Source organism: Manduca sexta, chromosome 9, assembly GCF_014839805.1.
Source record: "Manduca sexta isolate Smith_Timp_Sample1 chromosome 9, JHU_Msex_v1.0, whole genome shotgun sequence".
Taxonomy (NCBI): domain Eukaryota; kingdom Metazoa; phylum Arthropoda; class Insecta; order Lepidoptera; family Sphingidae; genus Manduca; species Manduca sexta.
This window is the reverse complement of record NC_051123.1, coordinates 416,267-429,375: the sequence shown is the minus strand read 5'-3', so window position 1 is coordinate 429,375 and position 13,109 is coordinate 416,267. Positions and strand designations below refer to the sequence as shown.

The 13,109-nt window shown below is 38.4% G+C and overlaps 1 protein-coding gene across 1 annotated transcript; it reads right to left on the bottom strand.

The window, feature by feature from the left end:
* Window positions 1-153: 153 nt before the first annotated feature.
* On the bottom strand, window positions 154-12,843 carry LOC115455671. The gene is made up of 11 exons (XM_030184332.2): window positions 12,586-12,843; window positions 9,992-10,128; window positions 9,032-9,122; window positions 8,180-8,337; window positions 7,226-7,592; window positions 6,103-6,266; window positions 5,249-5,838; window positions 4,872-4,918; window positions 4,434-4,545; window positions 3,457-3,642; window positions 154-2,772 (listed from the first exon to the last, which is right to left on the bottom strand). The coding sequence occupies exons 1-11, from the start codon at window positions 12,618-12,620 to the stop codon at window positions 2,731-2,733; spliced, it is 1,929 nt and encodes a 642-aa protein (XP_030040192.2). The 5' UTR covers window positions 12,621-12,843; the 3' UTR covers window positions 154-2,730.
* Between the last annotated feature and the right edge of the window lie 266 nt (window positions 12,844-13,109).

Genomic DNA, 13,109 nt, shown 5'->3' with positions numbered 1-13,109 from the left:
TAAACGGTGAAGATCTTAAGATGCCGAATTTTAGTAGATAGTGTCAGCTAATATCGTACTGTAGGTTGCATTTATTAATTAGTATACTCAAGACTATGAGTATGTCATCTGAAGCATTAGGTAGGTAGCACTTTCAGGATAAAAATACAAACAAATGATACAAGAATTTTATTTGTCATATAGCAACATAGATTCATTACAAAATATAACAAGAACATGTAGGCAGTCGTTTTCATACGTTAATTGAAACGCTTACAACTCTAACATTGATAACATCGATTAGATTACATAGCGTCACATGTGCCCGCGCACTCACCGCTGTGACGGATTGTTAAAAGTATGTAGATCTATTCATTCAATATTTGATTGAACAGGCTATAGGGGAGGAAGGAGTGCGATGTTGTTTGGACTATACAGAACACCCTTAGGAAGATAGAAAAACATTATGAAACTAGTTCAGATTAATTAAACATAATAAAATAAAATTAAGGTGAAATAAGAAAAGAGGGGAATTCTGTGTTAAAAAATAATACAGAACAATCTTGTGATATCAAATGCTATAAAATGCTGCAGTTGCTATAAGAAATATATTAAAACGCAAATTAAATGCATTTTCGCAGATTTATCACAAAAACATCAAAGGAATAGAAAATAAAGGCAAAAGTAAACAAGATAAGAGTTAGGTGAGGGTGAAATCAACTGGAATTTCTACATAATTCTATTCAATTTGACAATATTCCCATCTTTGGCGCGTTAATCCAATTTGTTTTATAAATGACAAGGGTAAACTTCAATATACGCTAAATATAAACAACAATAAAAAATCATACATGAGCATCGTTTAGAAAAGAAAAAATGTAATCTAGCTGCCTTCGGAAAAATATAAAAAATAATATACATTCCTTAATCTCACTCGAGTTGAGCGACGGTGGGTACCTCTCGACAACATCCTTGTGCTCAAGATATGTAATTATTGCCCCTTACTCCCGGACTATTATATGGCGTAAATAATACGATGAATCGCAACAATCATTATAATGGTTCTATTTCAAGATTCCAACAATCCGTCACAGACAAATCCAGTCACACAAAATAAAATTATATTTTTAAGAGAAACATTTTGAGCCAACTGCGGTTATTGTCCGACATGCTAACGTTAAACATGAGTCCTTTGTCAATAATATATTAGTACAAGTCTATATGGAAAATGAGACAAATATACCTATCTCCCCCCGTCTAATATATTCCCAAACATTATGAAGTAATTCTAAATAAAATCTTTCTAGAAACGTCATGGATTTATTATTTAAGCACTTTTTGATTAAATCAATTTTAAATTATTTTTCTTATAACACTTTCCAAAAATAACATCTTTTTGTCAAAATACAAGTCTACGAACAATACTCAAATACCCCAAAGACAAAAAATGTAGACATTTCAAATAATTACACTGAGTTATACTTTGATAAGAGACTAGCGGACCAGACCTTTCTGGTTACCCTTGTAACCGGGGTAGTTACCTCTCCCTTCCCAAACCTAATAACCCAACTCCTTAATTGCAATCTTACAAATGACACTTCAGTCTATCGTAATCCCAACACTACCGCGTACCCTTCTTACTTTCTGTTACCCTTCTACCCCAATATATTCTTGATCCGCCACTGATAAACTTACACCTTATCAGAGACAAACATTACTTCTATAATATCAGTTTTAAAGACCTAAAATTGGCTCTCTTACCCGCCATGCCTTGAATGCCTTTTTAAAGGAATGTCAAGTTTCGGGGCGTAGAAACAAGCCAAAATGTAAACAATTACTGCTATAATATCAATTAGGGTAAATAAGAATAAAGAGGTAAATGGGAAGAAAAGGTGAGTTTTTTTTTTTAATGACGAAACGAGCTTGCCGTTCGCGTAATGGTAAACGATCCGACCACTATAAACAGCAGATATACCATCCAACACCTTGAATTACAAAGTATTATTAAAATTATTCAATGAATAAATATCCCTATCTTATGATTTAAATTTTAGATAATTTTCTGTAGTCAGTGATTGCAGTAAATTATTTACACACGTATAGTTTATCACATCGAAGCTGCATGACATTTTGTTATAATTATAAATAATCAAAATTCACATAATGTAAAACAAAAGTGACGATATTTTGAACAGATTAAATAATAAAAAAATAATGAGACCTTAACGACACGCATTTATAAAAGTTTTTTCCTATTTACCTCTTTATTCCTGCTTACCAAAATTGACCATCACCTTTAAGATATACATGTTACACCACTACAAATCAATAAAATATTAATTTAACGATTTATGAATAAAATTCCTTCTTTAAATATATTTATAATAAAAATACAATTTATCCTTAACTCAATATTATATACTGATATCCTTTTAAATCTGTAATAGTATACATTTTCGAGTTGTGCTATCCGTGACTATAAACGAATTTTAAATTAAATTATTGAATCATTTTAGGTGCAATCAATATCAACTTGGCACGGGAAAATTACGACATTAATTCAATTCTTGAAATAATTTGACAAAGAGAAGTTACGTATCGACCTCGGATCATTATTTTATTATATTATAATATTACCTTCAAACTTTATTCTGGAAAGAAATATATTCACAGATATTGTTACAGTTTAGAGCCTCGTTTATGTGAATTTTTTTTGTAATATGTCGATATGTTTGAATGTAATACACAACTTCAATCCGCAAACAGCAAGTTCGCTTCTCGACCGCATCGTTCCTGTAACAAGGATTTAATATATACTAATATATAAGCTGAAGAGTTTGTTTGTTTAAACGCGCTGAGAAACTACCAAACCGGTTTTTAATTTATTCTCTAATAGGAGCTGTACTCTTGAACTTTAGGCTACTTTTTATCCCAGGACAATATTAAATCCTGAAAAACTCTTCCATGCGTGCGGCAATACATTTTTATATTCATACTTTTAATACTAATGAATTATGAGATGCGAATCATTCGTCTGACGGTAAACACTAGAATTCAAAATCAATATCACTTTTACTTTTAGAAAAAGTTTCTAGTGGGCGTGCCTGGAGCAATTTTCCAAGGAAAGGAGAGGGGATATACTGAGCCTTTTAAATATGAATTGCCTTATTGAAAAAAGATCCTTCATGTAGTTACAATTTCATATTCCTTACTCAGTGGGTAGTGCCTAAACACATACGGGTGGACACCAATGAACGTATCACTAATTCATTTGTAATAAATATCCACACACAACTTGATTCGTCGCTTGTAGACATCTAGAGGGAAGCACTTGCGGAGCCACGGCAACAAATCTACCAAACAATTGATAGATAAGGCAACTCGCCTCCCGCACTCCGTTCGAGCCCCGCCTGGGTCAAGTAGTTAGTCAAATCTATACGCCTCTGGCGGAATGACCAGTACAAGCTATGTAGTCACCTGGTGTTCGCTGATGAGGTAGACGGGCAGCGAGCGGGCGCAGAACTCGCAGGGGATGACGGGGTCGTCGAGCGGCTCGGCGCTGTTGTGGTTGAGCGCGTTGTCCACCGCCTGCGCCGCCGCGCCCGCGCCCGCGCCGGCTCCTGCGCCACAGCGGAGCTGCGCCAGGTCGGGCCGGCAGCCCGTCTGGGGGTGCAAGACATTACATACAAGATTAATACTTATCATTAATAATATCAACCCTGTATTATATACTCGCCCACTGCTGAGCACGGGCCTCCTCTACTACTGAGAGCGATTAGGCCTTAGTCCACCACGCTGGCCTAGTGCGGATTGGTAGACTTCACACACCTTCGAAATTCCTATAGAGAACTTCTCAGATGTGCAGGTTTCCTCACGATGTTTTCCTTCACCGTTAAAGCGAACGATAAATTCACAAAGAATACACACATGATTTTTTAGAAAAGTCAGAGGTGTGTGCCCTTGGGATTTGAACCTGTGGACATTCGTCTCGGCAGTCCGTTCCACACCCAACTAGGCTATCATTATTATAAGGTAAATAAAATGTAGCGAAAAGAGTAGGATAAGATTTTTTTTTTAAAATGGTAATGCACTTGATGGTAAGCAGAGCGGAGGCCAATTAGTGTCGAGTGACGAGTGATCATTATCCCTCAGCAATCGCCATAACTATGCCGTCATGTTTGAAAAAATCATATCGACCAGATTTATTAGACACATTGCCTGACTCTGGAACCAACCAGTAGGGCGAATTTTATTTACACCTACATCGATAGTATTTATCGATACAAATTTTATTTACATCGATAATCGAAGATTACTTTTTGTTAAGATTCTAATGTTTTTATGCAACACCAATAGTATATATTGTGCTACTTCTGGCTACGGGCCTCTTCTACTATTGACGAGTTTAAGCCTCAGTAAATCACACTGGAGATGCTTCAAGTAGACGGGTGTACCTGATGCTGCACGAGGTCGTCCATGGGGATGGCGACGCCGCAGAACTCGCACGGCAGGCGCACCTCCTCACCCTCGGGCGACGCGCTGCCGGACTCGCGGTTACTGCGCCCGCTGTATACAACACACTCAAGTTGTCAACACATTATACTTTGCGAGCAAATAGGAAATTCAAAAATAAAATTAAGCGCAAATTGTAAGGACTAATCTCTGGAACTACTGAAATGATTTTAGAAATTCTTTCACTAATAGGAAACTACATCACTCTTGAGTGCTAAAGGTATATATAATTATGCCATATTTTTTTACAAAAAAAAAATTCGCTACGGCTGAGTCGCGGACAAAAGCGAATGATAAAAGGAACAGCACTGTTTCTTTGAATTTTGAATACTGTTACCCTAGTAAATTACTGGACTTTATAGGTTAAAAAATCGACTTACTTGTTCACATTTATAGCAGCTGCGTTAGAATTGTATGGTGCAGTAACCTGAAACGAAATACAAGATCGTTAGAAAATACTTGATATATTGGAATTCCGATATAAGGTTGAGTCGCATTTGATAAATACATCATATATAGCAGCAATATATATGGTAACTGAAGATAATAGGATCTCCCCACTATCATCATCATCATCAGCCCATTACAGTCAGTGACTGTCCAGCGGCGGCTGGACATAGGCCTCTCCCAAGGTACGCCACAGAGCTCGGTCTGCTGGTTTATGAATCTATCAGGTAAGCATAAATTATTTCTATAATGGAACATAGCCTTTTGACCAATAGTGGGATATGTATAATGCTTGAAAAGAAAAACATACCTCATTCAACCCACGCCTAAGCTCTCTCAACGAGGACTTGATCTCACTGAACCGGTCCGCCCTCTCGACCCTCTCCTGCGGCCTCATCTGCAGCTCATTGAACCGTTCCGCGAACTCCATCGGAGTCATCGGCTTCAGATTCCTTAACTCCTCTAATTTCATATCCACGTCTTTCGGGGACTGGTTCTTCGCTGGTCCATTGATGTTCTTTGGTCTTGGATTATCGATATTTAAAGGCGCACTATCTATTCTAGATATGTTAGGTCTTAGATTGATAGGCCTTGATGGTTCACTATCCAAGGGTCCAGGTAAATTAGGCCTTGTGAGTCTGGGTTCCAATCTTAGATTTGATGGTCCAGCGGTATCAGATAGTAAAGGTCGTGGGTTGTGGTTAGACCTCAGGTTTGAAGGTCCGGCGTCTGCCGAAGGTCCAGAGCCTACGACATATCCAGGGTCCACGGTCGGGGTACTCCATATGTCTTTGCGCAGGCGGTTCTTGTAGTCGGTGTCAGGTGCCTCTCTGTTTTGGAGCGCGTCCATTTTTCGAAGCTTCTCGATCTTTGCTGCGGGACTTAGGACGGGTGGAAGACCTGGAAAATACATTTATTTTGTATCGTCAAAGAGCAATTGATTAAACGAGCCAGAACAAGGTTGGTTTGAATTATTTGCATTATTATTTACATGAGTTTAATTCATAATTGAACTGACATGCAAGAATGCTAACCAGCAATTATTCCTATACATATCAATGGTTTGTTTGTTTCTGACACGCAGTCACCATTGAAGATTTACCACCAGATGATTCCCTTGCCCCCTTGCTCCTAGTATAGATAGTACTAAAACATTGTACTGACCAACAGAGAGATTATAGGCGTTCTGCTCGGCCCTCTGCTTCTCTTCCCTCTGTTTCCTGTCGACGGCGCTGTAGTAGGGCAGGTCGCGGGCGGGGAGGGGCGCGGGCTCGCGGGCCGGCGGCTTGGGAGCCATGCGCTTCTTCACCGCGCCGCGGGACACGCCCCTGCAACACCAAGGATTGTTTCTCACAAATTCTCACAGATCCTATCCTTGAGGTTAAAACGCCTCCTTAGTTCATTATTTTGTCTCCCGATTTGCTATGGAGGGAAGTGGACAATTAATATTTCCAAATCCTTCCTATCTTTCTATTTAATTAATGTCGTTGCGGGATAATGACAAATTAGTGTTCCCTGAGACTCGCCGAGCTTCACTGCTCGGTGTCATTAAGTGCCACTGCTGATCCTGGCTTACAGGAGTTGTAGTGGTGGGTGTGATGGCGGGAAAGTCTCTTTACAAATCCTCACAGATACTGTTGCATCTAGAAAACAGCTCTGGATAATAGTCGACACCTCCAAGGGCCAGAGTTGCATGCTGATTGCAAATTTCAGTATGAGGAAGAGAATGCATTATAATGAGAGAAATGCAATTTGAAATTATTTTGTTGTAATGTAATTTGTTTGAAACCCCAAAATTGTATGGATTCGGATGGTATACGTACATTAATGATATTAAAGACAAGAAATTTGTGTCAGATATAGGGTTCTTGTATTAGATTCTATTGGATCAAGGGCTAAATGATGAAAGTTGATGGATTAACGAAATTTTCAATCTCGTCTAGTCGTTTATCAAGAAACGAATTTAATGCAAGCATGTCACAAATCTATACATATAAAAATGAATCCCTATTTCCCTCGGTCACGCCATCACGCGTGAACGGCTGGACCGATTTCACTATTTTTTTGTTGTGTTTGTTATTGTCAGGAGAAAGTTCTTATGAAAGAAAAATATCAAAAAACTGCGCGGAAAATTAGAAAATTTGAGAAAACTTAACAAAAATATTAATTTTATATAACTGTCAATTGTTGAAATAACTGTCTGCGATTGACAGAATGCGCGCTGCAAATTCATAGTTAAGACGGGACCACGTCTGTCGGGTCAGCTAGTTAGTTATAAAATACTCACAAATCCTTATCCACTTTACTAGCCGACGCTGAGTTAATGTTGATCTGCGGCTGATCATTAGTCCTTTTTACTGGTGGTTGCGCGCCATTCGTGTTCTTCCGCCCCAAGCCACTGCTACTTGACCGTGCGCTGTCTGACCCCCCGGACCCCCCAGACCTCCCTATCGACTCGCTCAGGCTGGACCCCCCGCTGCTGCTAGAGCCGTCGTTGTTATTCCCAACGCGTTCGACTCGCTCCACGCTCTTGACGAAGTTATCGAATATGGAGGATGGAACGAATCCGTTGGATGTCGAAGGGATATTTCTGGACGCGGTCGGTCTGTTCAAGTTGGATTTGTACGGGTCCTTTTTGGGTATTGGAGCCGGGTCTGGAAATTAAAATGAATTTGTTTATGGACTTCCAAGGCAATATCACCTTAGTGTAGATAAGTTAAAGTGCAATGTAATCTGAATATAATATCGATTACACTGATTTCGTACGTCGACGGCAGCCAGCATTATGTTAGCCAATCTTTACAATGAATTAGAAACAACAAATCTATAGCGCGCCGCCTTAGTACACGCCAAACAGATCACACACTACTCGGAAGGCTACGTGATGCGCCTGCGCCCGTCGCTGCCTCCCCGGGCGGATGTGGCTTATACGCTTGAAAACTTATTTTTCTTCGTTACACATTTATTATTATTTCAGTGTATTAAGAGTCACACTGAACTCTGTGGTTTTACTTTCTTCTCTCTACCCCGACAAGACACTCCAATAAGGTCATCGGACTTACGGCGACAAATCTTATAATATGAAGAGTTTTATTGCATCTACCAGTTTCAGTCAGTGCCCAAACAAGCCTATTGTGCCTTGACCCAAAACTTTCTCTGGTCTGATCATCCTCTACATCTCCAAGTCCTGTGTCTGCCATGCGTCACCTCCTGGTTACGTCAGTATGTGTAGTGTACTGACCGTCGTCGAGCCTGATGAAGCCGTGGTTGGAGTCGAGGTGGAGCTGGCGGTACTTGATCATGACCCACTCGCGACAGTCGGGGCACTGCTCCGTGCGGACGCCGCAGTAGCCCTCGTGGGCGGGCAGCTCGCGGCGAGGCAGCTCCAGCTCGCAGTATCTGGTGGAATAGTACGTTTCAGAGTTGAATTGAAGGTTAGTGGGCTAATTGAGTTAAGCGATATTGAGTTTTTTTATGTTAGAGGGGGCAAATGACGGTTCGCCTAACGGTATGTTTGTCGAATATTTGGTATGGGCATAATTGAAATAAAAAAAACTAACATTTGTGATGGCTCGAATAACGAGGATACGCAAAGTAAAATCCGCTACTGTGGCCAATCTGCATAATCAGATTTTAAACAGACCGCCGAATATTTTTTTTTTAATAATATAAAGCCACATTACTTCTGAATGCTATAGGTTACTTCTTGCTGGGAAAATATTTATAACGGAAATCATTTTTCACGCGAGTGGAGCCACAGGCAAAAGTTAGAGAAAAAATACAACACATCAGGGCGAAAAATTTTGAGATGACAACCACCTTAACCATTTTCGAGAATAAAACTAAAGTTCTTTACTAGTGGCTCAGTAACTTCTTCCAACTATAGCTTCATTGGAAATTATATACACATGATTTCTCTGTATTCAACAGCATACCATCAAACAATCATCATCTATTTATTTTATTTATTTATTTTAGGATAACAAACTGCTGCACAACAAAATTTACAAATGGCTGTTACTGTAACTTTAACATAAGTACAGCCCACGTCATCCACAGTTAACTACAATGATAATCTAGTTAACAACCGTACCTGCATGATTTGACAGTGTTTGCGCACGAGTCGCGAATGTGGTCCTCGAGGTCAGTGCCGCACACGCTCTCACCACACTGCTTGCATGGCACTGCGGACCAAGCAGTAGCATAACACTAGTGAAGATCCTTTGGAAAATATACTAACCCCCTTATTCATAGACATTATTTATCTAAGAACGGAGCATTGCTGTGATAACAAGTATGTTTCTCAGTGCTGACGGCGTGGCAGCCTTTGCAGTGCGTAGACATAGGGCCATTGTGATTGGCTAATATTGAGATACAACTTGAATCTAGTTGGCTGACAGATAAACAAAGAAACAAAGCTGAGAAACAGACTTGTTATCATAGCAATGCTCCGTCCTTAAATAAATAACGTCTATGAATAAGGGGGTGATAGTACAGATGTAGATTATATTCTTATTGTTTACTTGGTCTGCAGGAAGCGTACATTATTTAAGAGACCTTGTATTTTCATATTGGGCTATATTTTGTTCCAGTAGGCTTAAATAGACGTCAGAGAAAAACAAAAGGACACTACATTTCACCACTCATAAACTTGTTTAGATGTAATAATTGAAGTGCAGAGATAAAAATGAAATATGTGATTGATTCTTTCCTAACCGATTTTCGGCCACGGCGGCCAATCTCAACTCTCTATTCCTTCACTCTCATAGTCCGGTAAGACGGCAATCCGCCATGACCGACGAAAGATCGGGTCCAGGACCAACTGCTTTACGTGCTTTCCGAGGCACGAGGGTATCACACCACCAGCTTCCTGACTCCGAGCTGAGACTGAGTCATTTTTAAGATGGAAAAACCCTGTCAAATTATTTTAGCCCGATCCTGGATTCGAACCCAAAACCTCAGCGTGATAGTTGTAGTCGTATCGTGTACAATTCCAACTACCCCACCGAGACAGTAAAATATGTAAAGGCAAATGGATAATGATGAGTCTCACGCTGCTTGTGCAGCTCGTCGTGGTGTCGCTGCAGGTCGGCGACGGGCACGGGCTCCTTGCACACGCGGCACACGCGCAGGTTGCGCGCGCAGTGCACCGTGTGCGTCGTGAAGTTGATGCCGGGGATCTCGCGCTTGCTGCAATACCAATAAGGGTGAGTATTATACACTGTCCCACTGTTGGTCACGGTCCTCCTCTAATACTGAGAGGGATTAGGCCTTAGTCCATGCTGGCCTAGTGCGGATTGGTAGACACACTCTGAAAATTAATATAGAGAATTTCCCAGATATGCAGATTTGCTCACGATGTATTTCTTAACCGTTAAAGCAAGCGATAATTGACGAAGAATACACACATCATTTTGGAAAAGTCAAAAATGTGTGCTCTTGGGTTTTAAAACTGTAGACATTTGTCTGTAACCCAACTCAGCTATATTATATCCCTGAGGGGAGTTCATTATCATAACCACCAGAGAGGTCAAGCCGTAAACGCAAATAAATTATTTACCAGCAAAAAATACTGTAACAAACTGTCACGACATGTTCATTCCCATTACCCAGTTTTTGACCCAAGAGGGAGCATAGCCTAACTTTAGCTCTAGGAGAAGAGGGGAAAGTAGGAATTTCTTGGAGGTGGACCTAATAATTCAGCACATATACATATTAATATAATAATGAGTAGGCTAAGTCCAGGTAGGGTGGCAGATACCCTCTCTTGTTAACCTGGGTATACCAAACACTAAGTGATCTCTACTGCCCGTAAACACAATGTAAGGAGATTCATTCGAATTTTCTGCCACGAAGCAGCAACTTGTAGTCAATGTTTTGTGCTAGTTTGAAAAACACTGTATACAATGTAACTACTGGACATAATAAGACTTATCATCTCATGTCTCGGGATGGTGAGCACAGTGAAATACCAAACAATACTTTGTAATTCAAGGTGTTGGATGGTGTTTATATTCTTTATGGGCGCTCGTATCGCTTACCATCAGGCGAACGGCAAGCTCGTCTCGTCATTCAAAGCAATAAAAACATAATAATAATATTTTTTTCAAAAATCATGGATGCATTGCTGGTCTTAGAGGTGAAGGTAACTCAGATGTTACATGCATACAGCAACTACATAATTGATTGAATAAAACTCTATATCAATTAACATCGCATTTACATAGTATTATTGCTGAATCATGACTATTTTCTACTTTACATTCAATGTGTTGATTCAATCACTTGGCGCTTTTATTGACCATCTGCCAGCTTATTTGTTTTGTAAATAGCTTCATACATTAAGATATTTGTCCCACTTCCTATAAGAGTAGCTATTTTTGAAACAAAATTACTTCAAGTCCTGCACCAATACTTGTGAGTTTTTTAAATTTTATTGTTTTGGATGGGATTTTCCGAGGCCAAATCTCGATCATATGTGTCTGACACGAATGATTCTATTTAACCACTTAAGTATTAATATACAAAAAATAGCATATTTCTATGGATTGAAGGTCAGAAGGTTATAAAAACCCGCATTAGAAAATTAAATAGGAAAACATTAAATAAAAAAATAAAAAATATATATTGTATCCATAACTAGGATAATAGGATAATTTTAATATGTCTACCTAAATTTTGTTCAGCTTCAAGCTTATACAATAAATGATTTGTAAATATCAAGTCTTCATAAGTGCTATAGTTTGTTTAAATATTGTTTGTGTTAATATGTCCTAGTATACAATAAGTTATAACCATTATTACCCAAAGCTTCTTATGGACATAAAAATAGTCATATGCAAACCAGATACAGGAACAACTTTGACCAATTCAATAACTTTATTCCGAAATGGGATGGCCGAGTGCCATTACCTGTGGATTAGCAGTGTACCACAGAGCAATGATCCTAAGGTCTAAAATACATTTAATAAGGTCCTAATATATATTTAGATGGTACACAAGTCAAATAAAAATAGATGCTGGAAATTCTAAGATAGAATGATGCTCAAATAAGATGCAGAACACTCTGGAATTATTGTTGTCCAAACCAAAAGTCTCATGCAAGTCTAAAGCAGTTATCATCAACTAATTTATGGCAGGCGAAATAGAAGCTAGGGATATTTTTCCGCGATTTGCCAATGAGAGAAAAAAGGTTCCATGTTTAAAATTAACATTATGAATTTTTTTCATTTATGTTCAAGTAAAGAGAATGTTCTTTTGTTTATGCTTTGGTTTTATAAAACAAATAAAATTGGAATGATTTTGTATTGCTTAAAACGTTTTAGATATAGTAGAGTATATATTATGTGCTCTAAATTGTAGCGATGATTTCATGCCGATAATTTTGCCCATTACATTGCGGTATATTGTTTCCGTACATTTTTGTGTACAAGTATTGGTTCTGGGTAATTAAAATATTTATTATAATTCCAACAAGGAGTTTTATTGTTAAAAATGATGTGTTGAAAGGTAAACAACCGAGCTTACGAAGTCCGACAGCTGAAGTTCGCAATGCTCTAAATAATCTATAAATAACTTGCTAACGCATGTTTATTAAAATAGAACATAATATTGACACGATATGCATTTGGGATTAGAAAAACTCACCAATTCGGACATACTTTAGTTTCTTCTTCGTCCATGACGAGAATTAACAAATATATTAAGAATACTATATCACCACAAACTTTGTTTCGAAATAGATTTGGTAATGTTAACTTTCAAGTAAGTATTATTGGCACTAAAACGACAGTTACGTCTGAAATAACATTAAATAATTATGATTTATCCTTATCTACCGCCTACTTATAAACAAAAAAAATCGCAAAACATTTCTTGGTGAATCCCACGTACACAGATAAAAAACAGGGCTGCCAACACAAATTTTATTAATCTTTCATAGTATGTATGACTAGGCCTTTTAAAAAAATACGTTTCGGATACGAAATAAGTCAAGTATAAATGACAGGAAACGACCTTACGCTAATTTTTATAAAATAGTCAATGCAGCAATATTTAGTAATATGATCATTATTTATTATGATCTTATAGTAATATGATCATTCGTAGTATATAGCAAGTGTAGTCATAATTTTTCACTATGTAAAATATTGATTACTTGTTTTTTTACT

Excerpts from the sequence above, each read along its gene's own strand:
- LOC115455671 (XM_030184332.2), bottom strand. The coding sequence starts at position 12,620 with ATGGACGAAGAAGAAACTAAAGTATGTCCGAATTG. Across the intron at positions 10,129-12,585 it reads ACTAAAGTATGTCCGAATTG|CAAGCGCGAGATCCCCGGCA; the intron begins GTGAGTTTTTCT and ends TTGGTATTGCAG. Across the intron at positions 8,338-9,031 it reads AACACTGTCAAATCATGCAG|ATACTGCGAGCTGGAGCTGC; the intron begins GTACGGTTGTTA and ends CTATTCCACCAG.